The 27011-nt window shown below is 49.7% G+C and overlaps 1 protein-coding gene across 3 annotated transcripts; it reads right to left on the bottom strand.

The window, feature by feature from the left end:
* On the bottom strand, positions 1 to 26814 carry ABCF1 (ATP binding cassette subfamily F member 1). 3 transcript variants are annotated; one of them, XM_040404898.1, is made up of 31 exons: positions 26624 to 26814; positions 24893 to 24939; positions 23888 to 23983; positions 23434 to 23572; positions 22183 to 22211; positions 21939 to 22052; positions 21596 to 21652; positions 21459 to 21512; positions 21197 to 21286; positions 21060 to 21113; positions 20828 to 20917; positions 8412 to 8465; positions 8212 to 8295; positions 7876 to 7938; positions 7230 to 7328; positions 6567 to 6689; positions 5946 to 6046; positions 5781 to 5866; positions 5565 to 5704; positions 5329 to 5477; positions 4760 to 4843; positions 4524 to 4648; positions 4308 to 4420; positions 3943 to 4114; positions 3790 to 3864; positions 2475 to 2545; positions 2130 to 2162; positions 1876 to 2044; positions 1728 to 1792; positions 1010 to 1082; positions 1 to 353 (listed from the first exon to the last, which is right to left on the bottom strand). In XM_040404898.1, the coding sequence occupies exons 1-31, from the start codon at positions 26673 to 26675 to the stop codon at positions 181 to 183; spliced, it is 2874 nt and encodes a 957-aa protein (XP_040260832.1). In that variant the 5' UTR covers positions 26676 to 26814; the 3' UTR covers positions 1 to 180. The 3 variants fall into 3 exon arrangements, with proteins under 3 accessions (XP_040260832.1, XP_040260833.1, XP_040260834.1); XM_040404899.1 differs by lacking the exons at positions 21060 to 21113; positions 21197 to 21286; XM_040404900.1 differs by lacking the exons at positions 21197 to 21286; positions 21459 to 21512.
* Positions 26815 to 27011: the final 197 nt, after the last annotated feature.

Genomic DNA, 27011 nt, shown 5'->3' with positions numbered 1-27011 from the left:
CAATATATAAATATTTATTTGTCTTCTCTGCATAACAAGGCAGCAAAATGAGATTTAAAAAGCGGCAGGGGCTCCCCTGCCGTCATCTCTCCTCCACGTGGGGCCCCCCCTGCCGTCATCTCTCCTCCACAGTGGGGTCCATAGGTGGGCGGATGGTTATGGCACGCTGGAGGTGACCGGTCACTCCTTCTCTTTGGGTTTGTTGACCATGACCTCACCCAGGCTCTCCAAGACTTCCCTCTTGTAGTCGTCAAAGTCGCCTTCAATCTGGTTGACAGTCTGATCCTCTACCACCCACAGCTGGCAGTTTGTCTCTGTGATGAGGCGAGCATCGTGGCTGACATTGATCACCGCTATACAAAGAGGGCACATGATTAATAAATGAGACATCGAGCTTAGGAGTCCTTTGGCAACAGCAAATTTCTAGAAACCTGCCCTCCCGCCCTCATCATCCTAAAGGACTAGGTCATCAGAACTGTGGTGGCGATCCAGCTTCCGAGAACCTTGACCAACAGCTGAAGTTGCCGTCAGCTGCTCATTCTTCCTGCAGTGGCCACTAGAGGTGACATTCAGTATTACATGCAGCAGTTCAAGCGAATGGCTACCCTAGTAATGCATGGACAGAGAGACACCCTACTTATTAGGGTCTTGCTGATCTGGCTCATATAGTTTAGTCCCAAAGGAGGAAGACCCTCCTCACAGCTTATCAAGCATAGCGCCGTACATTGTATAGTGGCTGTGCTTGGTATTGCAGCCCGGGACTATTCACTTAGACCATGTGACTGATGAAGGAGACATCACTGGCCTAGTAAGAGGCTGCAGCTCCTTGGTCTCCGCAAGCAGCTGATGGGAGGGGGTGCTGGGAGTCAGACCCCCCACTGATCAGATACTGATAATGTATCCTGAGAACAGGCCATCAATATTGTACGCCCAGAAATCCCCTTTAATCAAATGCTTTCTATAAAAGATTTAAAGGGCAGCTCCGGTGCTAACAACTGTGACCACTTACCTCCTTTATATTCATTCACTGCTTCAGCCAGAGCATCGATGGATTCGATATCCAAGTTATTTGTGGGTTCATCCTGTAGGGGGCAGTAGTGAAGAGATGGGGGTCAGTATCACAGGTTCATCCCATTGTCATGGTAGAATTTTTGTATGATCCCTAAATAAGCTGTCTGCAATGCTCCAAATCTTACAATTTAGTCTAGGGGCAAAATAATGAGAAGACGTGACTCATTGTGGCATTTCAGTCCCCAAACGGCAGAAGATCCCTTTTATTAAGCCAAAGACCCGGGTGTTACCCTTACAACCTAAAAATACAAGACAGCCAATAGGATCCCGCCACAAAGGTCTTCATAACATGCCTTCTGGACAGGATACTGTACTGCGGGAAAACCAAAGCAGATGGTTACGGCGCGCCGCAGTCTAGATCAGGAGTAGGCAACCTCCGGCACTCCAGCTGTTGTGACACTACAACTCCCAGCATGCATACTTGCTCTGCTTTTCTCAGAACTCCCATAAAAGTGAATGGAGCATGCTGGAAATTGTAGTTGGAGTGCCGAAGGTTACTGGTCGCTGGTCTAGATACATGACGTCCCCTCTGTCGCCATCTAGCTTTCAAACAAAATATTACAACCTACGTATATCCAGGAGATTTCATTATGTTTAAATAATCCTACCATATCATCACCGTGTGGAAAACCCATCTGGTGTCCGCACGCACTCACCAAAATGAGGACATCGGGTTCCCGACAACATAACTCGGCGAAGACGACTCTAGCCTTCTGCCCCCCTGCAAGGAGCACATTAAACCCGCCATTAGTACCATTGAGCTGGGGATAATTTGGGGAGATGGGAGGTAAGTGTCTCACTCACCTGAAAGTTTGCAGATCTGAATGGTGTGCGCGTGACTCTCCAGGCCGAACCTCCCCAAGCACTTCCTGGCATCCTGATACGGCAGGTTGAAGTTTCGCTGCAGGTACTCGGTCGCCGTCTCCTCCATGTTCAGCTGGTCGGCATATTGCTGGTTAAAGAAGCCAATTTTCTATGGGATCAAGAGGAGAAGCAATGCAGCGTTACACATAAGGAGTGAGACGGGACGTGTCCTCCCTGCAGACCCCAGGACTCACCAGTCGGTGATTTTTCCTCATTTCTCCTTTGGTCTGTGAAGAGGAACATTAAATGGTTAATTTCCAGCAGCAGATATCGGTCCGTGTTTTACAGGACCCCAAACGTGGCTTTGGTGCACTGGGATGGTCTATAATGAAATGTACAACCTACTGGGAGGAGGAGATAGGCAGCAAAATGTGCGCCCTTTTAGTATTAATAAATCATTTTTTTAAGCCCAACTGTCAGCAAGAAAAAACAAGGTGGGGGGGGGGGGGGCACAATTAATGGATTTTTGCTCATTTCTGCACAAGTTAGAACCTTTTGAAACCAAAAACTGATGATGATATTTCCAACCCTATACTCACAGGGGTCAGTTTACCAGTCAGCAGCAGGAGCAGAGTACTCTTCCCCACACCATTCGGGCCAACGATACAGACTGACGAGACAAAGAGAAAAATTATTACTATCAGATATAAAAGTGCATATTATCCATAGTGGGTGGTATTATAGTAGTTATATTCCTGTACATAGGAGCAGTATTATAGTAGTTATATTCTTGTACATAGGAGGCAGTATTATAGTAGTTATATTCTTGTACATAGGAGGCAGTATTATAGTAGTTATATTCTTGTACATAGGAGGCAGTATTATAGTAGTTATATTCTTGTATATAGGAGCAGTATTATAGTAGTTATATTCTTGTATATAGGGGCAGTATTATAGTAGTTATATTCTTGTACATAGCAGTATTATAGTAGTTATATTCTTGTACATAGGAGGCAGTATTATAGTAGTTATATTCCTGTACATAGGAGCAGTATTATAGTAGTTATATTCTTGTACATAGGAGCAGTATTGTAGTAGTTATATTCTTGTACATAGGAGGCAGTATTATAGTAGTTATATTCTTGTACATAGGAGGCAGTATTATAGTAGTTATAGTCTTGTACATAGGAGGCAGTATTATAGTAGTTATATTCTTGTACATAGGAGGCAGTATTATAGTAGTTATATTCTTGTACATAGGAGCCGTATTATAGTAGTTATATTCTTGTACATAGGAGCAGTATTATAGTAGTTATATTCTTGTACATAGGAGGCAGTATTATAGTAGTTATATTCTTGTACATAGGAGCAGTATTATAGTAGTTATATTCTTGTACATAGGAGCAGTATTATAGTAGTTATATTCTTGTACATAGGAGGCAGTATTATAGTAGTTATATTCTTGTACATAGGAGCAGTATTATAGTAGTTATATTCTTGTACATAGGAGCAGTATTATAGTAGTTATATTCTTGTACATAGGAGGCAGTATTATAGTAGTTATATTCTTGTACATAGGAGCAGTATTATAGTAGTTATATTCTTGTACATAGAAGCAGTATTATAGTAGTTATATTCTTGTACATAGGAGCAGTATTATAGTAGTTATATCGTTGTACATAGGAGCAGTATTATAGTAGTTATATTCTTGTACATAGGAGCAGTATTATAGTAGTTATATTCTTGTACATAGGAGCAGTATTATGGTAGTTATACAGGAGAAGGCTCCTCCCAGGATAATAAGAATACGTTATTTTGGTTTCATCCTGAGGCATAATAGGAGTGAAACTGAGAATTAAAAGAAGAGCCTTCTGAAGTACTCAGTCATGCGACACGGCCTTCGTGCAGCCTCACCTCTGGAGTCCATGTCTATGCCGAAGTCCAGGTTCTTAAACAGGAACTTCTGTCCAGAATATCCAAAATCAACCCCTGCAGGAACACAAGGAACAGATCAGGGTCCTGCAGGCCTGGTGTAAGATACGGAGCACAGACTGGTGTCCCTCTTACCATGTAGACCCAGAATGGGGGGGCTGAGCGGTGGGGGGTTCGGGAAGGTGAACTTCACAGTGTATTCCTTTGGCCTCTTTAGTAACTCGGCTGCTTCGTTGCTCTCCTCGTCTGCGTTCTTCTTCCGACATTTTTGCTGCTTTCTCGTTAAGGCTTCTTTTGTCTGCTTCTCCTAAGGGTGCAGAACACTCTAATGTGAGCAGGACTGTCTCTTAAAGGGGACTTCCACCAAGCATCTCATGGTATGTCCTATAGATTCAGCGTTAAGGAATACAGGGTACCCTACATCTCTGGGGGGGTACTAGGCACTGCAAACAGATTTTTTGCCATACATCCCCAGTACATAAGAAGGGGAAGCCTCTTACCGCCTGCTTGGCAGATTTCCCTCCTGCTTTTAAGTCCTTTAGTTTCTTCTCCTGCTTGTCATACTGTTTCTGCATCTCCTTCTGTTTCTGCTTATACATCTTCTTAAAAGTCACTGCAAGGATAAACAATTACATAGGTTCAGACCCAGAGCATATAGTGAGGGAAGGGACATACAGGATCAGACCCAGAATCCCGCTCGGCCCATGAACACTCACTGTAATTTCCCCGGTAATAATACAGCTTCTGTCCGTCCAGGTGCATTATGTCCGTACACACATCATCCAAAAAACCCTGGTCGTGGGAGACTATGAGGAGGGTTTTCTTCCAGCCCTGGAGGTAACTGTGGAAGCAGAAACATCAAGGAGGGAGGAAATCAGCTCATTACATTCAAGCACTGGCGGAATGGACAGGACAATGGACCCGCGGATGAAGATTTTAGCAAGGAACTCACTTGTTCAGCCAGATGACGGCATTGAGATCCAAGTGATTTGTTGGTTCATCCAACATGAGGAGCGTCGGTTCCATGAAGAGAGCCCTGAAACGAAGAATATGAAGAGCAACTTACTAAGGCTTCGTTCACATGGCGGATTTAGACACTGCCAAAATTCAGAGTCTATACCTGGGCAGAAACCACCGTGGTTTCTGCTGCGGTTGTTCACTCTAAATGCCGCAGATCTGCTCATGGCTAAGAATGGAGCTGCAGCTTCAAGTGGACTCTGTCTGCACACCAGTCTATGAACTGCAGCGATGCCTCCCATTGTAAGGAGGCAAATACTACACTGCTGCGAGAATTTTGGCGCAGTGTCCACGCCAAAATTCCGATGGCAAAATCCTCCGTGTGAATGGGCGCTAGGTATTGAAACCATTGAACAGATGGAGGGGGATGCAGCTTCCCACTCAGTGTCTCAGTACAACAGCATGAAGGGGAACGTACGATTGGCTAAAGGCACCAGTCTTACATAGCGGACCCCAATGAAATTTGATTAGTCAATGTGGGTAAACCAGCTAAGTGTCCGTTACCTGGCGAGTGACACTCTCATCCTCCAGCCTCCACTGAATCTCTTGGTCTCCCGATCCTGCATCTCTGGGGTAAAACTCAAACCAGCCAAGATCCTACGAGCTTTGGCTTCAGCAGAGGCGGCCCCAGTGGCTCGCAACTCTTCATAGACCTGGGAGGTGATAGAACGCATAGTCATACATTGCCTCAATGTAGTGTCCACCATCATCCCCCTCTAAACCCCCCCCCCCAGGGTTACCTTCTCCAGCCGCTCAGCTGCACTGTCATCTCCCTTCTCCAGCCTGGCCTGCAGCTTCTTCTCCTGTTCCAGCAACTTGAGACGTTTCGTATCGGCTTTGAGAACCGCCTGGACGGCCGGGGTTTCGTCGGCCACAACCTCTGCAGGCAGGCAGATGAGACGGACATGAGGAACAGGCAGCGGGCGGCGCCCACACTGGCACCCGACTTTTCTTACCTTGTTCACAAAGCAACACGTCAATGTTTGGGGGAATGTTCAGGGCCCGGTTGGCAATGTGTTTTAGGAGGGTGGTCTTCCCTTTCCTGACAGAGGAAAGAAAACTATGAGTGTGAGAGAAGCACAATGGACACAGATAAGCGAGATCTACCTCCCCGCACTTACCCGTTCGGCCCCACTAAACCATAGCGACGGCCCGCCACCACATACAGGTCTGCGTTAACAAACAATTCTTTGCCGTGGGCGGAAATACTGAATTTCTCCAGCTGAAGGGAAAGGGAAAAAAAATATATAAAAATTTATATAATATGTATCAACGCGTAATGTAAATGAATGTGTAATATAGTCCATTTCAGTAGCTGTGCTTGCTTTTAATAAAATGAGGACATTCATCTGCACTTTCACAAGCTCTGCACCAGTGTGAGCACCGTGTTTGCTGAACAGGTTTTCAGGCAGGAAACAGTGAAAGTCTCATTTTACTGACAGCAAGCAGAGATCTTGGAACCAAGTTGTCCAGTATAAGAAAAAAAAAAACATGGCTGCATTCTTCAAAAAACAGTGCCACCCCTGTCCATGGGTTGTGTCCGGTATTGCAGCTCAATCCATTAGAGCAATACTGCAACACAACCTGCAGACAGGGGTGGTGCTGTTTTTTGCAAATAAGCAGCCATGTTTATCTAATCCCGGACACCCCCTTTAATGTAAAAGACACTGCAGTCTTACCAATAAGCTGGTGATGCCCAGAACTTATGGTGCATGTTTTCGCCCTTATGTCACCACCCGTACCTTGATATCAGAGGCGTTCTCCAGCATGGCCTGACGAGACGAGAGCTCCGCTTGTGACACAGAGAAGTCATCTTCTGCCGCTGTTGCCTTCTTCATGGTGGCCACCTGTTTCTCATAATCCATCTGTATGGCAGAGAGGAGAAAACAACGGCAAGCCATGTGGTAAGGCCGATACTTCATGAAAATCGGGAAGCATCCAAAATCAAAGAAATCTTCAAGAATAACTGTATTAAGGTCTCTTCAGAGTAACAAAAAAGTTAAAGAAAAAAAAAATATATATATTCCCATCTTGAGTCACCAGAGGCGGACATTAGAGTGTACATATAAATACTGCCAGGACTTTGCTTCCCATTCTCACAGAGAGCAGCTCTCTCCATCTCCCCCAGCAGAACGTCCAGCACGTCAATCAGAATCACATCTAATATTATGTCCGGAACAAAGGAAAGCTCCGCACTGTCAGACATCACCACGGCACTGAACAAGCCTTGGCAGGTGAAAGCACTTTTCTGTCACACGATTGTAAACTGTGGCTTTGCTAGAAAATACTAATATTGAGTTTTATCAAGCTGCGGTGTAACCCTTTAAGGCTCATGATGGCCGGCAGCAGAATAAACACATTACTTCCCCGATTACAGACTCGTGGACAATCTTCTTCAGACTGACCTGTTTCTTAATTTTCTTCTTCTCCTTCTTACTTAGGTTGGCAAAAGGATCCTCGGGCGCTGCAGGCTTTTCTTCTCCGTCACCTTCCTCATCAGCCGACTGTCAAACAAAGCAGGTGTCAGCATATCAAAGCTGCACAGCCGACCATCTCATCAAACCATAGGGCCTCGTAACAAAACCCGGAGGGGCCCCACTAGAGGGTCTCCAAAAGGACAAACCTTTATCATTAAATGCTTTAGTGCCACCTAATCTCTATGGGACTGATGGAAATAGCAGAGCACTGTCCATGGCAGCCATGTAAAGGCTGAGCAGGCGCAACCACTGCTCCATTCAAATGAAGAACGTGGGTCCTCTACTATCACGATTATTGGAGGTCCCAATGGTTGGCTTCCCACTAGTAGGACAGTTATCACGTATCCTGTGAATGGGTGGAAAATGTTGGCACAACCGATTTAAATAGCAAAAATGCATCTGCATGCAGCCACCACTAGGGGGAGCCAACTGCTCAATGACAGCTGCACACCTAAATCTATAGTGACTGGTGACTACATATAGCGGATCTAACAGTTTATCAGCAAACAGAAGAACAATCCAGTGACTGACACTTATCAGAAGCCTTGACCCCATACGGTTAGGCCACGCTCACCTTGTCTTCAGATCCAGCACTTCCCATATCATAGTCGTCATCCTCCAGTGCAACAAAACGATTCTGAAAGGAACAAACAAAATACATTTTTATATGAGCCCTTACAAGCTTAGGCATGTCTATACGCCGACAGGACATATACACTGGGGGTTGTCCTGTAGTTAAAGGGATTGTCCCAAAATGACTGCATAGCGCCCATGTTTCCCCATTCAAGCCGAGAACATGGAATACCTCTCAGTCTCGAAAACCCCCACCAACGAGACAATTATCACCTATCTTGTGGATGAGTGGTCATTCTGGGAAGCGTTAGGAGAGCCACACAGGGCGGGATCTCACCTGGGGTGGTTTTGGCTTCTTATTGCCCTTCTTCGGTTTCTTCTCCTCTTCATCGCTGAGATCCGGAGCTTTGGGCGGAGGCTTCTGTCAGGAGAATAAATATCCCTTGTCTTATTAGGTCACCCTTACCGAAGGAAGCCATTTCCAGTGGTGGAAGGGGCCCGACTGCTCAGACCGATCCAGCAGGGGGCAGTACTTACTTTGCCTTTTGATTTCTCCTTCGGCAGTTCCTCCTCACTTTCTACACTGGGCGGCTGAAATAAGAAACATCAACATTAACCACCTGTTTTGCCCAAGCTCAGCTCAAGCTGTGGGAAAACAATAATTGCTCTTAGCGGTAACGGTAACTGTTTTTCTTGAAACCCATGACGGCACCCATGCGACCAGGACCTCCCATTCAGGAGATTTTTTGGGGTGCCGTCGTGTGAGGGGAAAACAATAATTGCTTGAAACCCATGACGACACCCATGTGAGAATAAAACCTTAGGCTGAAAGGATGGAAGGGGTCTTATAATCACCTTCTCTTCTAGAATGGTAGTGTAGGGAGAAAAGGAGATTTTTGTATAACTTACCAGTAAAATCTCTTTCTCGCTCTTCATTGGGGGACACAGGAACCGTGGGTATAGCCATGTCCTCTAGGAGGCGCTGACACTAGTAAAAGCGGTTAGCTCCTCCCCTGGCCGCTATACCCCCTCCAGCCTGGAGAGAGAGCTTCAGTTTGTGTACAAGCAGTAGGAGAAGCAAGCCAACCAAAGAAAAAACCGGGAACACCAACCATGCCAAAATGACCCAACGGGGTTCAAACCAGCAGCTGCTCAACTGTGGCCAGACAACAATACTGGGTGGGTGCTGTGTCCCCCAATGAAGAGCGAGAAAGAGATTATACTGGTAAGTTACACAAAAATCTCCTTTTCTCGCTCCTATTCATTGGGGGACACAGGAACCGTGGGACGTCCAAAAGCAGTCCACAGGGAGGAAAAAAAAAAAAACACAGCCCCATGGAAACAAGCGTCCCGGCAAGCATCTAAGAAACTGCCGCCTGCAAGACCATGCGGCCCAAGGCAGCGTCCGCCAATGCTTAAGTATGCACCTGGCAAAATTTTACAACTGAGCAGCCGAAGCGTGATTCCTCCGCGCCCAAGATGCGCCCGCCGCTCTGGTGGAATAAGTCGTGACACCCAATGCCGGAACCCTGCCTCGGGCGCGGTATGCTTCAGCAATCGTAGATCGAATTTGGCGTGCGGCTGCCACCTTGGAAGCCGCCAATACCCTCCGAGGACCCTTCGGAATGACAATAAGGGGATCCGTACGGCAGAAGGGACCGGAGGCTACTAAACAGATCTTCAGAGCTCTGACAACGTCCAAGGGTGTAATTTTGTTTCAGGACCCTTCGGTCTGATGGAAGTGATAGCGACCAGAAAAACTACCTTCCAGGACAGGAGTCTGGGAAACTCTCCCACACGGCCTCCAGGGAAAACCTGGAGCACTGAGGACTAAACTCAGATCCCAAGGCGGTAAGGAGGACGGTACAGAGTAACCGTATGAGCTACTCCATGAAGAAGGGCCTCACTGGCCCCAGGGAACCTGAGAGCGCTGGAAGGATAGAAGGCAACGACGCTTGACTAAGGCCAGACCAAAAGGTCCAACCCTGATTGAAGAAAGGTACAGGACCGTGGGGAAAAACGATGTGGCAGAGCATTTCGGCTTCCACAGAAACCCAGGAAGGACCTCCAGGTCCTGAATAGATCCTGGACGATGCAGGCTTGGCGGATGACATCCGCCGAAAAAATATCTTCGCATAGAATGGCGGTCTTAATAGCCACGCCGGCAAAGGAAGGGGCCTAAAACACTAATGGAAGCCCGGACTCTGAAGGAAGGACATCTCCGAGTGGCAGTGACCAGAACGTCCCCTAGAAGGAGACTAGGTCGGCGTACTACGTGCGACGGCCAATCCCCAGGGTGACTATAATAGTCGGAATAATTTGCGCCTGTTATTAACCCTCTAGTGCCCTGACACCTGCGATCCTACCTAGGGGGGAGTCTCGCTGCTCCCTTTTCTGTTTTTTTCCGCCGATGCAGTTGCCCACGGCCGACCGGAGGCCGTCGGTTGCGGCGCAGAGGGACCGGAGTAGTACGCCAGCGAAAAAACCTCCACTAACGCGGGCCAACAGGAAAAACATGCGGGCCAGAACACCGATGCGGTGCTCGGCCGATCGTGCGAAGTAAACCCCCTCCGGAGCAGCGCGCTCGGTGCATGCCCCTTCACTGTAGCGCGTTCGCTCCCGGAAGGGGTGGATCATGGTGGTAGTGTCTCTGCATTTCTAACCGAGCGCTCCCAGACACTCATGGCGGTAGTGTCGGGTAGAGTGCCCTCGAACTTCCTAGCTTGACAGCGCAGTAAGCGTTAGGCTCTGCCCCCGATCGCGGCCCATGTCTGTGCCCCAGCGTTAAGTGAATCGCTTCTCAGAGAGACACTGTGCGGCCCTGCTTGATGCATGCTGAGAATAAACTGCTGTTATGAATTAACCCTGCAGGTAGTTTTTGAGCCAAGGGAAGGGGGGGGGGGGTGAAAATCGATGGCCTGGAGCAGGCATCTACTTATCTGTCCAGCCACCATCTTCACCCTTCCTCTTGTTCCAGCAGGGTCACCCCTTCAGCTACTGGCACCGTAGTGGCAGGACACTGAAAAGAGGGACTTGGACGGGTGACCCCTTGGCTGGCGGGATGCAGGGAGCGAGGCAGCCCTGGTCCACCTTGTCTTCTTGTGGGTGGAGGAGGCAGCGTGGCGAACCAACGCTGGCGTGCCCCCACCGGGAGAACAGGGAGGCGAGGCGACCACTGTTTCCCACCTAAAAGAAGAGAAAAAAAACAAAACTAAAATAAAAAATCTTCAGGAGCTTCCCTGCAGGGAGGTCTTGCCTCCTATTGACACTAGAAATAACTGAAGCTCTCTCTCCAGGCTGGAGGGGGTATAGCTGCCAGGGGAGGTGCTAAAAACTTTATCTAGTGTCAGCGCCTCCTAGAGGACATAGCTATACCCACGGTCTCTGTGTCCCCCAATGAATATGATCGAGAAAAGGCAGAGAAAGCCTGGGATTTCCAAAATCCTTCTAGCACATGTTATCACTAAGAGGAAGGCCATCTTAAAAGAAAGCAATTTAATGGAAATTTCACTTAATGGTTCTAACGGTTTTTGCGACAGAACCAAAAGAACAGTATTAAATCCTAGGGAGGGGACAAAGGCCGTATAGAAGGGCGCATCCTAGAAGCTGCCGACAAAAATAGTTTGATCCATGGATGGTCTGCTAATTTGGTATCAAAGAAATAACTTAAAGCAGCCACCTGGACTTTTAATGTAGATGATTTAAGGTTCTTGTCTAGCCCTGATCGCAGAAACTCCAAAATCTTTGGAATTTCTGGAGGCATAAAAGGGTCTGGGCTAATACCGAAGAAGGCAGAAAAGATGTTCCAAACTTTATTATATTTTCTTGCCGTAACCGCCTTCCTACTTTTAAGCATAGTGGAGGCTACCTTAGTGGATAATCCTCTCCCCGACCAAACTTCTCTCTCAAAATCCATACAGAGAGATGGAGAATCTTTGGGTTGGGATGAATAATCGGGCCCTGAAAAAGCAGATCTTTATCCAATGGAAGAGTCCATGGTGGTTCCACTGCCATTCTTAGCAGACTGGAGTACCAAGACCTCTTTGGCCACATTGGGGCTTTTAGAATAACCGAGGCCCCCTCCCTCTCTGTTTTCTTTAATACCTGGGGAATAAGGCAAATCTTGTTGTAGAATTGTCGGAATAGAAGACAATCTTCCTGTGTTCTACCTTTGGTATTGCAAACCTCAGAGCCATCTCTACTGCCTTCAATTCTTTGAAATTGGATGATGTTTTCCTCACGTTCAAGTCCCATCTCCCCTGCCAGCACCTGTCCTAGGAGTGGGCTCTCCAACCCCAAGGGCTGGCCTCTGTAGTAATTATGATCGAATTTAGGAATGTTCAGGGCATCCCTGCGGACAGGTTCTCTTGAATTGTCCACCACAGCAGGGAGAGTCTTGCCTTTGAGGAAAGATGGAAACTCTGATCCAAGGAATGAGGGAAGCCATCCCATGATCTTAGTATGTTTGCTTGCAGCTCTCGAGTGAATCTGCGCATAAGGTACTGCCAGGATTGCTGCCGTCATCTGTCCGAGTACCGCCATTGCTTCCCTGAAAGTACACTGGTAGGAACAGAACACTGACCATACATGCTCCTTGATTGATCGTTTCCTTCAAAGCGGAAGAAAATTTGCGAAGGAACAAGACATGATTTCTCCCAATTTATCCTCCATCCTAGATTTCCTAAAAGGGAGCAAAGGAATCTTATATTTATTTTTTTTGTTCTTCTTTTGATCGAGAGATTATAAAAGAAATCGTCCAGATAAGGTACTAGTGTAATTCCGGACAGTCTGAGAAAGGCCGCCATTTCTGCTATTACTTTGCTGAAAAGTCTGGGGGCCTGTGAAACGCCAAAGGGTAGTGCTTTGTACTGGAGATGTAGTAATTCTCCCCGAACCCAGACAGCTGTTCTCAAATACTTTTGGGAGGACGCATGGACTGGGACATGATAATATGCGTCCTCCAAATCCAAGCTTGCCATCCAGCAATCCTGGAAGAGGAGATCTACAGTCGAATTTATTGTCTCCATCCGAAATTTTTTTGTAAATCATGGATTTGTTTAGCTCCTTTAGATTTAATATCACTCTGTATGTCCCATTTGTTTTTTTTACAAAAAAAAAAAAAGAAGCAGGGAGAAGAACCCCTTGCCCGAAACCACCCCCTTGTCTAAGATGGAAAACTTCTAGTTCCAAGGCCTTTCTCCTGGCCGGGTTTTTGGGACAGGTTGTGTGAACTAAAAAGAAAATGGATTCTGGGCGGGAATTCCCATCACCCCCAGGACCCATCTTTTTTTTTAGATATTGCCTTCCAGGCTGGGAGAAAAAGTGACAGTCTGAATCAGAGTCCTTATTATAGGTGGATCTTTCTGGAGACCTTGGGCGACTTTGACCAAGTGATGTAATGGACACTTTAACCTCTGACCGTACTAAAGCTCTCATATTTCTAGATAAGTTGTGAGACTCTTCCATAACCAACTTATCTATACATGCTTGACATAGCGGCTTAAAGAAGGAGGCAGCTAAGGCTACTCTACATGCTCCACACTCTAAGCTTCGTTTTCCCGGACGATTTCTTAGGTGTTTTTGCTGCCTATAATAATCAAGCAAAACACCAATACTGGGATTGCGGGCCTCAAGGGTTCCAGGGGGTCGGCGCGTCCTGCATCACCTGGTTCCATCATGCTGGTGGGAACGCAAATCCTGCACAGCACTGAGTGCATCGAAGGCTGGCTGTCTTCTCCTGCCGCCAATTTATATTCCGCGCCTCGGCTCCTTTAAACCAATAGGTCCCCTTAGAGCGCCTAATCCATGCCAGAGGATGCCTCCACCTCTTCCGGCAAGCGCCTGGATATGGCGCCTAAGTGCTGGAATAGGCCGTCCTTGCGCGCATGCGCAGTACGCCCCAGAGAGCGGGCCGCCATCTCGGAAGCTTGACGCTGGACATCCCGCAGCAACAAACTGGAAGCCGCCTGAACACGGGCACAGCGGCTCCCCGGGAGTCAAGGGGGGAATGCAGGAGGAAGATCAGTCTCAGGCAGCGGCTCCGCAGGGAGGCTGACTCCGTCATGGATAGGTCCCTTTACGGTAGGGTAGACCCAGACCTCCCCAGCCCCCGAAGGTGAGAACCAAAACGTAGAAGGAGCCAGAGCTCCTCAGGTACCTACTATCCGGAGGACAGGAAACCTGAACTGAGGTGTGGTGGGGGTGTGAACCATTTTATCTTCTCAGGTTTCCCGTCCTGGATGGGAGGTCCTGGTCGCATGGGTGCAGTCATGGGTGAGGGGGAAAAGTATTTAACTGTTCTACCTCAGCTGCGCTCGGGCAGAAGTGGAAGGGGGAGGGCAGCTTTAGCTGAGGATATCTCGTGAGTGGTAGCAGCTAGAAGCACGGAACTGACAGCATTAGTCCAAGCTAAACAGGAGAAATCACCGTTAGAAATCGAGTCGGGAATAATTGCAGGTAAAACCTGCTTTTACTTTCACTTTCAGCTATATTCACTGCATCCCGATTTCTAACCGTGATATCTTCCCATATACTGAAGATATTGCTGAAATGCCAGCTTTTAAACAATACTTAGCCCACCAGAGATATTGGCAGTTAAAGCAGCTCCACCCCCCCCCCCACCCCCTCCCTGTCAGCCTGGAGAAGGAGGAAGCAGCTGCAGAGCTGACAGGCTGCAGGAGGAAAGGAAAAATAGTAAAAATATACCTACATAATAAAGTGCAGTGGGAACCGCACCTATAAGACAATGGGGGGCATATCCTAGCGATATGCCCCCATTGTCCATGATGAGACAACCCCTTTAAGGCTAAAATGAATTGTCACTAAGGGGTTAAAAATGCAATATTATCCCCAACAAGATTTACTGCAGACACACACATTAAAAATCTACAATAAAGAGTGACATTTTTGGGAGGGTTTTTCCAATTTTAACATGACTGTTAGGAGGTTAAAGGGCATCTGTCAGCAGTTTTGTACCCATCTGTGTTGGTCCCATGTTCATATGCCTGCATTGCTGAGAAAAAAGGAGATTTTTGTGAAACTCACCTGTAAAATATTTTTCTCGTCTTTTCCATTGGGGGACACAGACCATGGGTATAGCTTAGAGATATTACTAGGAGGGACACTATGCAAAAAAAGAAGCTCCTCCTCGGGCTATACCCCCAGGCACCTCCAGGAGAACTTCAGTCGTTGCAAAAGCAGTAGGAGAAGGAGAACGGAAATAAACACAATGGAAACCATCACACCGCACACCATAAGGCGAAAACCATAAAAAAAGGGGCGGGAGCTGTGTCCCCCAATGGAAAAGACGAGAAAAAGATTTTACAGGTGAGTTTCACAAAAATCTCCTTTTCTCGTTCATTCCATTGGGGGACACAGACCATGGGACGTCCCAAAGCAGTCCATGGGGTGGGGAAAAAAGAACAAATCCAACACCGCCTGGAGAAAACGTCCAGCAGTCAAACAGGAACCACAGCCTGCAATACCCTGCGCCCAAAAACAGCATCAGCCGAGGCCAGAGAGTGTAACTGATAAAACTTTGTGAAAGTATGTAACGACGACCAAGTGGCCGCCTTACACAACTGGGAAACGGATGCGCGATTGCGTCTAGCCCAGGAAGCTCCCACTGCCCTTGTGGAGTGAGCAGTAATCCGTGACGGCGGAACTTGGCCACGAGCGCGATAGGCCGCAGCAATAGCGGAACGGATCCACCGCGCCACGGTGACCTTGGAAGCCGCCAAGCCCTTACGAGACCCTTCAGGAATCACAAAGAGAGAGTCTGAACGCCGGAAGGAGGCAGTAGCCCCCAGGTACACCTTAAGAGCCCTGACGACGTCCAGAGAGTGGAGAGCGCATTCCTTGGGGTTCGCGGAGAAGGACAAAAAGAGGGCAGGACCAGATCCTCGTTAAGGTGGAAGGGAGAAACCACCTTGGGCAAAAAAGAAGGCACCGGTCTGAGCACCACCTTATCCTGGTGAAAGACCAGAAAAGGTTCTCGGCAGGAAAGTGCGGCCAGCTCCGAAACTCGCCTGATGGAGGTTATGGCCACCAGAAAAACTACCTTCCAGGTGAGTAAAACCAGAGAGACCTCACTCAGAGGCTCAAAAGGCGCCGACTGAAGGGCGCGCAGAACCAAGTTGAGATCCCAGGGGGGCAAGGGAGGCACATACGGGGGAACAGAATGCGCAGGAAGGTTTTCACAGGTCTCAAAAAGGCAATGGACTTCTGAAAAAAGATAGCCAAAGCAGAAACCTGACCCTTCAAAAGAACTGAGCGACAGACCCATGTCGAGGCCGGACTGGAGAAAGGACAGCACCACTGGGACAGAGAAACGTAGGGGCGGGTAGCCCGACTTTTCACAAAAAACCAGGAAGGCCTTCCAAGTGCGATAATAGATCCGTGAAGAAGCCGGCTTCCGAGCCCTGATCATGGTTCTCACCACCGCATCAGAGAAGCCTCTCTTCCTCAGGATGGAGGTCTCAACAGCCACGCCGTTAAACGCAGCTGCCGTGAATTCTGGTGGAAGAGTGGCCCCTGAGACAGGAGATCCTCTCTGTCGGGTAGAGGCCACGGAACGTCCGCCAACATATGAGCGACGCTGGAGAACCAGGCGCGGCGAGGCCAATCCGGGGCGACGAGAATGGTTGGTATCCCCTCCGCCTCTATCTTGCGCAGCACCTTCGGCAACAGAGGAATCGGAGGGAAGACGTAAAGGAGGCTGAACCGCTGCCATGGAGCTACCAGCGCGTCCACCCAGTCCGCCCGCGGGTCTCGAGCGCGGGCTAGATACACCGGCACCTTGTGGTTGAGTCGGGAAGCCATCAAATCTACGTATGGCCCCATCGGTTGCAGATGTCCTCGAAAACCTCCGGATGGAGAAACCATTCTCCCGGATCCACCCTGGTGCGACTCAGAAAATTGTCGACTCCCGGGATATACACTGCCGACAATACTGGAACATGAGACTCCGCCCATAAGAGGATCCTCGCTACTTCCCGCATTACTGCCTGACTGCGGGTCCCGCCCTGATGGTTGACATAAGCCACAGCCGTGGCATTGTCCGACTGAACACGCACCGGGCGAGTTGCAAGGAGAGGAGTCCAGTGGGAGAGGGAGTGAAAAATCGCCCTTAGTTCCAAGACGTTTATCGGGAGACAGGACTCCTTCGTCGACCAGACACCCTGAACTGTGAGGTTCCGGAGAACACCTCCCCAACCGATGAGGCTGGCGTCGGTGGTGACTACCGTCCAGGAGAACGGCAGGAAGGACCTTCCTGACAATAGGTTCAGGGAAGACTGCCACCAAGGGAGAGACGCTCGAACTTGCCGGGACAGAAGAACAGGAGTGTCTAGTCCCCGAGGGCTCTTGTTCCAGAGGGCAAGGATCATTTGTTGTAGCGGACGAGTGTGAAATTGGGCGTACGGAATCGCCTCGAAAGAGGAGACCATAAGGCCCAGCACCCGCATGCACTCCCGAATGGTGGGACGTGGAGAGTGTAGAAGGAGCACCACTGCCAGACGAATCTGGGAAGCCTTGGAATCCGGAAGAAACACCCGAGAAATCGAGGTGTCCAAGATCATCCCCAGGAACGAGAGTCTCTGGGAGGGGTGAAGAGAGGACTTGGGGAGATTGATCAGCCACCCGAACCGTTCCAGGGATTGAACGGTGATTCGGACGCTGTCCTCGGCCTGTGGAAGAGACGGAGCTTTTATCAAGATGTCGTCTAGGTATGGTAACAAAGAGATGCCCCTGGTGCGAAGAAGTGCCATGAGAGGCGCCAGAATCTTTGTAAAAACCCGAGGGGCGGTCGCCAACCCAAAAGGTAGGGCGACGAACTGGTAATGACGCCCCCCTATGGCAAAGCGCAGAAAACGATGGTGGGACTCTGCAATAGGGACGTGCAAGTAGGCGTCTTGAATGTCCACAGACGCGAGAAATTCTCCTGGACTCAGAGAAGCAATAACGGAGCGAAGGGACTCCATGCGAAACTTCCGCACCCGCAGAAACTTGTTGAGAAGTTTTAGATCCAAGATCGGACGCACTGACCCCTCCTTCTTTGGAACAACGAACAGGTTTGAGTAAAAACCTGTCCCTTGCTCTTCTGGGGGAACGGGGGAAATGACACCACGGTCCAGAAGAGAGGAGACCGCAAAAAAGAGGTCCGAGGCCTTGGCCGGATCCCCCGGAACGCGAGAAGGGAAAAAACGTTCCGGCGGACTGGACGCGAACTCCAACTTGTAACCGGACGTCACCACTTCCAGAGCCCAGGCGTCCAGAACGTGAGCCCTCCAAACCTGTTGAAAGGAGAGCAGACGGCCGCCCACCACGAGGGGTGGGGGCACCCCTTCATGTGGAGGGTTGCTTGGGAGCAGGAGGACGGGCTGACTGCGCCCGAGGCCGCCAAGAGGGCTGGGGCTTGAAGAAAGGCTTCTTGCGGGAGTCCTGGGATCCCCCTGCTGATGAGGACGACGGCGTCCTGGCAGTGGAGAAGCGACGAAAGGACTGGCCCCGGAAACCTGAAGGCCGAGACCGAAAGGGACGCTTGGTCCTGGGCTGAGGTAGATGAGTGCTCTTGCCCCCAGTTGCGGCCGAAATAAATTCATCTAGTTGAGCTCCAAAGAGCCTGGACCCTTCAAAGGGAAGGTTAGCGAGGGAACGCTTGGATGAGGAATCAGCATCCCACACCTTCAACCAGACCTCTCTGCGCTGAATGACCGAGAGGGCCGAAATACGGGCAAAGAGGGAGCCGATGTCCATTGAAGCCTCACAGAGATATTTAGAAGCTTGAGACATCTGGATGATAAAATCCAGAGTATCTGCAGAGGCGTCCTGCTCTGACAGATCCTGGTGGTGGCGCTGCAACCACGTCGAAGGGCTCTGGCGACCCAAGCTGACGCGAAGGCCGGTCGCAGGGAAGCGCCCGCCAGGGAGAAGATAGACTTGGAAAGTAAATCCAAACGTCTGTCCACCGCATCCTGCAGAGAGGAACCGTCTAGGACGGGAAGGGCCGTGTTCTTGGCTAACCTGGCCACCGGAGGATCTACCTTAGGGGAAGAAGTCCACTTTTCCACTGTGTCAGCTGGAAAAGGATAAAGCGTATCCATACGCTTGGTGGCCGAAATTTTTTGATTAGGACGATCCCAAGCTTTTGATATGACCGCAGTGAATTCCTCATGAATAGGGAACACAGCGGACTCCTGCTTTTTGGGTGGAAAAAGGGAGAACTCCCGACTAGTGGAGGGAGGAGAATCCCCTTGTATATTAAAAGTGTCACGGACAGCTGCCACCAACTCGGTTACCATGGTGGAAAGCTTAGGCAGGGGTTCCCGCTCCGTGACTTCGTCCGATCCGGACAATTCCCCTTCGGATTTGCGCTCCCTGAGAGGGGGAGAGTCAACCGGGCATGCCTCAAGGCGAGGGGGAGAAGCGGAGTCATCTGAGGAGGAATGCTGCCCCTCACGCTGCCTTTTAGAAGTCAGACGCCCTCTGTGAGAGTCACTGAGAGGGGATGGAGTGGTGGGTGCCAAACAGATTTCCTACCAGTTTGCTGCAATTCCTACCACCCAGGCAACAGTAGAAGTCTCCGGTCACCGAGAACTGAGGAGCTGCACAGCCGCAATCCAGCAGAGTCTCCGGCGTAAGGAGAGACAGAGCGGGACGCCAAAGCTCCGCCCCCTAGAACGCGTCATAGCGGCGCGAAATAAGCGCGCGCGCGATTCAAACTACACCCCTTCGCCTGGTACGGCGCAGCGGGGGTTAAGGAATGAAGGAGCGGACCGGCGGGGAGCTGCAGAGAGCGCAGCGGCCGCAGTCTAAAAGAATAGTAATAACCATATGCAGAGGCGTCCTGTCTCTGCCGATATCAAGTTGCCGTTTAAGCTGTAGGCAGGTAGGAAAAGATAAGGAATCATCAGCCCTACCCAGAAGGCCCACTCCCCTAGGAAAAAATGCCCCCAGCAAGTCCTTTTCTAGCTCACCCAGGCGGCCTCAGAGCGCCAGACAGACGACATGAAGAGAGGGGGGAGGGGAGAGAGAGGAGGGAGATTGAAGCAGGCAATACTTATCTGCTCAGCCTGCTCCCTCGATGTCCAGACCAGCAGGGATTCACCTCTTCAGACATCTGACTCCAAAGGAGGGCAGTGCTCTGGTGGAGGGTAGGCAGCAGGTGTCCCAGCAGCTGGTGGGATGCCAGAGCTAACATGTCGAGCCTGGATCCACTTTTCTTCTGTGGGGGAATGGGAGGTAGCCAGGAACCTTCAGAAGACCGTGGCAGACACTCCACAGGGGCCAGGAAAGCGCAATGCTGACCTGCGTCCCCATCTGAAAACAGAAAATAACAAACAGGAGAAGAGTAAGAGTCAACCTCCTTGGACGGACACTAAGCAAAGACTGAAGTTCTCCTGGAGGTGCCTGGGGGTATAGCCCGAGGAGGAGGAGCTTCTTTTTTTGCATAGTGTCCCTCCTAGTAATATCTCTAAGCTATACCCATGGTCTGTGTCCCCCAATGGAATGAACGAGAAAGGATGTTTTAATATATGCAAATGAGCCTCTAGGACCAACGGAGGCATTGTCATTACACCTCAAGGCTCTGCTCTCTCTGCAACTGCTGCGCCCTCTGCACTTTGACAGGTCCTGGCAGTGAAAACATCATCACACTTGGTCCTGTCAATCAAAGTGAGGAGGACACCTCAGTTGCAGAGAGAGCGGAGCCTCTAGATGTAATGGCAACACCCCCATTGCTCCTAGAGGCTCATTTGCATATATTAAAACATCACTTTTCTCAGCAATGCGGGCACATATGGACATGGGACCAACACAGATGACTTCAGCTGCCAAGCGCACATGTAACAGGTCAGCCGGTGTCATAGGTACAAAACTGCTGACAGATGCCCTTTAAGATTAAGAAAGAAGCTGAGATCCAGACACCATGCCGTACACCGCGGCCTGCGCTCTACCTTCTGCTTTCTGGTTTCATTTTTCTTTCCTTTTTTATTCGGTTTCTTCTCTTCTTCGTCGCTGAGTTCAGGAGCCTTGGGCGGGGGTTTCTGTAAGGAGAATAAATACCCTCGTCTTTACGGGTCACCCTTACAGAAGGAAGCTACTGCCAGTGGTGGGAGGGGCCGACTGCTCAGACCGATCCTGGAGGGGCCGACTGCTCAGACCGATCCTGGAGGGGGCGGTACTCACTTTGCCTTTAGATGTCTCCTTCGGCAGTCCCTCCTTACTTTCTTCGCTGGGTGGCTGAAATAAGAACCATGAACAGTAAGATCAAGAAATATGCCGAGATCCAGACACCATGCCGTACACCGCGGCCTGTGCTCTACCTTCTGCTTGCTGGTTTCATTTTTCTTTCCTTTTTTATTCGGTTTCTTCTCTTCTTCGTCGCTGAGTTCAGGAGCTTTGGGCGGAGGTTTCTGTAAGGAGAATAAATACCCTCGTCTTTACGGGTCACCCTTACAGAAGGAAGCTACTGCCAGTGGTGGGAGGGGCCGACTGCTCAGACCGATCCTCCAGGGGGCCGACTGCTCAGACCGATCCTGGGGGGGGCCGACTGCTCAGACCGATCCTCCAGGGGGCGGTACTTACTTTGCCTTTAGATTTCTCCTTCGGCAGTTCCTCCTCACTTTCTTCGCTGGGTGGCTGAAATTAAAACCATGAACAGTAAGATCAAGAAAGACGCCGAGATCCAGACACCATGCCTCATACCGCGGCCTGCGCTCTACCTTCTGCTTGCTGGTTTCGTTTTTCTTTCCCTTTTTATTTGTTTTTTTCTCTTCTTCCTATGAGAACAGGTTAAAAAATATGTAATAAGTTCACATTCCCAATTCAGCGTGTGCATGTTCTCTGATAGCTGCTCATCTCCTGCAAGAAGAAAGGATTGGGCATGTTGAGATCCAACTTCCTGACACTTTCTTGCCTCAAATATCTTCCAATGGGGAAGAGCCAGGACACCCCATACACACTAGACGGTCGGATGGACTGGCCGATTCGGCCTGCATCTATTATAAGGGGATCTGCAGACCCCACCACAGAACAGCAAGGGCCACATCACTTCTCGGACATTACCTTTACTTTCTTGCCTTTATTTTTCTTTGTCGTCTGCTCCTCCTCCTCTTCATCCTCCTCCTCCTCTTCACTGTCCTCATCACCAAGGGCCGCAAAAATATTTCTCCCTGAGGGCTGTAAAATAACCAAATGGCATCAGGGCAAGAGGGCAGAGGCTGCGGCGCTCGCCGTCTAACTCTTCATAGGGGAAATTCTATGCGAAATTAATAAAAATCTTACAATTTCTGCCGATGGGGACACTTACTTGTTTTTTACCATGTCGGGGGGCAGGCTCTGCAAAAGGGAGAAAAGAAACGGATTTTAGATGGGAATTACTGGGTTCCCTCTCCTCATCCGACACCATGACCCAGTAATGACCACTGTTTTCTGGGTACCCATCCTCCATGCTGTGCATTAAAGGGGTTGTCCGGGTTCAGAGCTGAACCCGGACATCCCTCCATTTTCACCCCGGCAGCCCCCCTGACATGAGCATTGGAGCAGTTCATGCTCCGATGTTCTCCTTTGCACTGCGCTAAATTGCACAGGGCAAAGGCATTTCTAGGAGTTCCGGTGACGTACCGGGGCTCTCCATGGGGTTGACAGGAACCCCGGTGACGTCGTCGGCACTGATGGGCGGGATTTAGCTCTGCCCTAGCCAGTAAAACGACTAGGGCAGAGCTAAAGCCCGCCCCTCAGAGACGGCGACGTCACTGAACACACTGCCGGGTGGAAGTTACCGCCTGGCAGTGTGTTATTGAAAACAAGAAAGGCCGTGCCCTGCGCGATTTAGCGCAGGGCACGGGAGCGCATCGGAGCATGAGATGCTCCGATGCTAGCCTTAAGGAGGGCTGTCTGGGTGAAAAAAAAAAGGGTATGTCCGGGTTCAGCTCTGAACCCGGACAACCCCTTTAAAGGGTTATTCAAGTCCCAAAGTATGCAAATCGTTAAAAAAAATAAAGGCGCTTTTACTCACCTCACGGATACCCTGCAGCTCTCCACTTCCCAATCCTGTCTCAACACAACAGCAAACAGCTGGGAATGATGCTCAGCCAATCGCTAGCTGAGGCGGGTCATTGCTGCAGACAGTGATTGGCTGAGGGGGAACTACCAGCCATTTCCTGGGGCAGAAGCAGGAAGTGGAGGACAGCAGGACAGGAGCTCCAGGGGACCGGCGAGGTAAGTAGAGGACCATTTGCAGGCCACGGGGCAGCTTTTTATATTGGGTTGGAACAACTCCTATAATATACAGCTCACTCATCTCTGCATCATTTAGCACGTTATGTAGCCTGTATTATAGTGTAGGCTCCAGAGCTGTAATCTACCAGCACTCTTGCTTGTTCAGGGTCTGCACATTGATGATTCTACCAGTCACTGTCCCCTAGGATCTCAGCAAAACTGTAAGGGATCTGACAACAGACCTATTACTGACTGCTTCCAGCAGTGAGCAGAATTGTGGATGCAGCTCTGGACTACAATACAGGATTAGTATAGTACACCTGCTCGCTGCTTACTATACCTGGATCTTCCTCTTCATCACTGGGCTGCACTGACAGTTTCTTCAGCTTCTCGGCGATCTCCCGCTCTTCGTCCTCCTCATCATCATCACCTCCCTTCTGTTTCCACCGGTCCTTCTTCTTTTTCTCTTTCTTCTTTTGCTGTGGAAGGGAACATGAAGCTGGTGATCAGACACAACCAGTCACTAAGTTTACGACTTCTGCAGACATTCAGCACCAGTAAAGGTGGCACTGGGCAGACTGTGGAAGACTAGGCAGTGGCCAAGTGCACATTCACTACGGTATACTATACTTATAGTGGTCTGCAAACGACAACTCCTAAGATGTGCTGAGAGCTAGAAAATAGTGGGGAAGTAGTTGCAGGTGTGTGGTCAGATTCCAGTAAGTCTACAGCAGTCCCCAAGCTCCCCGGCCGCTGGGATGGTCTGGGGTCTCCTGCGGTGCTTGGTATCCCACCTGCTGCAGCTGCTGTAGCTGCTGTTCCTTCTCTCGCTCCTTGGCAGCTTCTTCCTCTTGTGCCTGTTTATTATCTGCTGACAACTCCTCGAAAAACTGGAAGAAAAAGCAAAAATAGATGATCAGTCTGGCCCCTCACCCAACCTACAGGGAACAGACTGGGAGAGGACTGGAGCAAACACACCCAACCAGTCACACCCATCGCTTTTATAGCAGCGCCTGTCACCCAGGAGCCCTGTATTGTTTCTATTTCATTTCATACGGCAGCTGTAGATACTGATCCGGATTTCCAAACTCCACTGAGTTCTATGGGTTGCATACATTAAGAAGCGGTGCCCAATTGTAGCATGGACACCACTACTCCACTTCTGCTGTTCCCTCCCCCTTCCCCAGTAGTCCCAGCACTCCCCCTTCCCCAGTAGTCCCAGCACTCCCCCTTCCCCAGTAGTCCCAGCACTCCCCCTTCCCCAGTAGTCCCAGCACTCCCCCTTCCCCAGTAGTCCCCGCACTCCCCCTTCCCCAGTAGTCCCAGCACTCCCCCTTCCCCAGTAGTCCCAGCACTCCCCCTTCCCCAGTAGTCCCAGCACTCCCCCTTCCCCAGTAGTCCCAGCACTCCCCCTTCCCACAACTCCCACTTCTATCCCCAGTTCTCTATTTTGCTCAGTTTTTGCAGCTTCCTAGGTCTTCCCCCATGCACTCTCCTGCTGCCTGCTCCAGTGGCGCCCTCTGCTGGCAGGAAGCTATATACCAGCAGTCTACTGCTGACACAGGAGGAGCATAGAGACCTGCTGTTATAGGATGGCCGCTGAGCCTTGTCTACCTGGCAGGAGTAGTCTGTGACCACTTCTGCAGGAAAAGATGGAGCCTAGTGCTCTCAGTAACAATTAAGCTCCATGCTTTTGATATGTGAACACTTCCATCTCTGCACTAGTGTTTAGTTTTTTTTTTAAATGGACATTTCAACAAGATAAAAAAAAAAGAAAGAAGAGACAGGTAAGTAGTTACCGATTTCTTTCCCTTCTTGTCTTTCTTTCCTTTCTTCACGACCTTATCTGAAAAGTGAAAAGCAGAGCGACATCAGAGGATGAGGAGGGTCCGTCATCAGGATGGGCCGAGGCTGAGTGAGCGGAGGGAGGGGTGGGGGACATTCTGCTGACGGGTAACAATCATGTCATATATGGTACTGCCCCCACCTTCCCAAATAACTACCTATAAACCCCTGACAACCCTCCAGTAACAAACATTCCCATCATATGTGGAATTGTAGTTTAAGCAATTTCCTAATAGTCTCTGAAACTAATGGATGAAAATGAAGCTTCACAGCACAAACACAGAGGCCTCTCCCTGCTCTTCAGCCCAGAGGCTGCACGGGTGCGGGTGCCCATTATGACCACTGGGTGGCAGGTAGCCACCAAGACGAAGACGCCGCAATCATCTGTGCCATTTATCTAGGGCAACGCACACATGCTGCGGGACCACGGAGGACATGCTGACGCATTAAATGGTTGATCCAGCTTTAGGAAAATTCTAAAAGTTCTGCAACTTTCTCATATAATTTAGGTTTCCATTCTTCATCATCGTCAAGAACTCTGTTTGCTGTCAGTTTAGAACAGTATAGTCCATATTTTGCAGCCAAAAACCCGAACAGACAGACCAGGCACTTCCTGCAGCTGAGAGTTTGCTACAACAGACCAAATCTCCCTCCTGTCCTGATACTTTGCTACAATGTATCAGTGCAGGCCAGGATCTTCCCACATGGTTTTGCTTTCCTGACGTATACTTGCCATAGGCGACCATGTACATTATAACGTAAGTAGGAGACGCCAGTAGTAATAAGTCAGAGCAGCTGGACGGCTTGTATTTTTTTTTGTTAAATTCTGTTATATTTTTCATTAAAGGGTTTCTGTCAGAAAAATCGTGATGTATCTGGCGGAGATGAGCGATGTGCGACTGTCAGCAGAACATAACGGTATGACATATCTCCTCGCCTGCTGCCGTCCTTCACTCACTAAAATGGACGGCGCGGGATTTGCGGGGCACGGAGGAGACCGAGGATGTCAATCACCTTTACAAGGGCGTGCCAAACGGTGAGAGGACGGAGCCTCTAGGTGCTGCAGCAACGCCCCACTAGCACCTCCTAGAGGCTCATTTGCATATTATAAAAGTGATTTAGCGCGAACGGCGGCAGGGAGATATAAGTCCTACAGTTATGTTCTGCTGCCATTAGCACATCGCTCATCTCAGCCAGATACACAACGATTTTTCTGATGACAGAAACCCTTTAAATTGGAGAAACTGGTCTGCCACTTACAGTGCTGTTCTACCACCTCTGCCGGGGCAGTTTATCCACATTAAAGCTTCAGTCATCCAAACGCAACCAAATCTTACCTCCATGACTGACGCACAAGACATCGGACTTTGAATGGCATCCTACTGCGCGAGCGTGACCTCCACTCCGCTGAAACGCCTCCGGCATGGCGGCGAGGGACCCCCCGCCGGCCCCTGGCTGTCGCTTCTAATCTTACATCTGTTAGTGCTCTATCAGGTCATGTTACTTATTACATCATCAAACGCGCTTCGACACGTGACGCCCTCTATCGGTGTGGGACGTTGGCCAGCTGGCGCCAAAGATGCTGTTTGCAGCAACACAACCTGACCCCTGCTCTCCTCATCACCCCACATCCCCTCCTGCTCTTCATTCTCAGAGGGCCCCTGGCCCCTCCAGGGTGTACTCACCGGTCTCCTTCCCCTTCTCCTCCTCGTCTTCTAAATCCTGCTTCTTGGGCATCTTAACGACGTCAAAATTTTAGGAACCCTCGTAGAAATGACGTCACTGCCCTCCCGTGATGTCAGGACAAAACCCGCTTACTCACGTGGCGCAGCCCAATCTACCGACCGGCGAACAGAGCCTGTCCAGTAGCCCGGCCCCCTGCTAACCCTCTAAACCAATCACATTTCACTTTTCATTGGTCCCCACTGTATCCTAATGATAGGAGACACACCATTGGCTTAGACTTGGGGGGGAGCAAAGTTCTCATCCGGACGTTAGTTTGTGATTGGCTAGAGGTTCACTGAAAACGAGGCAAGACCCACATCTCGACCCTCCCGGAATACGAGGCTTGAA

Source organism: Bufo bufo, chromosome 8, assembly GCF_905171765.1.
Source record: "Bufo bufo chromosome 8, aBufBuf1.1, whole genome shotgun sequence".
Taxonomy (NCBI): domain Eukaryota; kingdom Metazoa; phylum Chordata; class Amphibia; order Anura; family Bufonidae; genus Bufo; species Bufo bufo.
Note: the sequence above shows the minus strand (reverse complement) of the source record. Positions and strands in the feature narration are given on the sequence as shown.

What these genes read in the sequence shown, in the direction of transcription:
- ABCF1 (XM_040404898.1), bottom strand. Translation starts at nt 26,675, where the DNA reads ATGCCCAAGAAGCAGGATTTAGAAGACGAGGAGGAGAAGGGGAAGGAG. An exon ending in ACGAAACCAGCAAGCAGAAG is followed by an intron (nt 21,513 to 21,595) that starts GTAGAGCGCAGG and finishes TTTTAATTTCAG; the next exon opens with CCACCCAGCGAAGAAAGTGA. An exon ending in AGTGAATGAATATAAAGGAG is followed by an intron (nt 354 to 1,009) that starts GTAAGTGGTCAC and finishes CTCTTTGTATAG; the next exon opens with CGGTGATCAATGTCAGCCAC.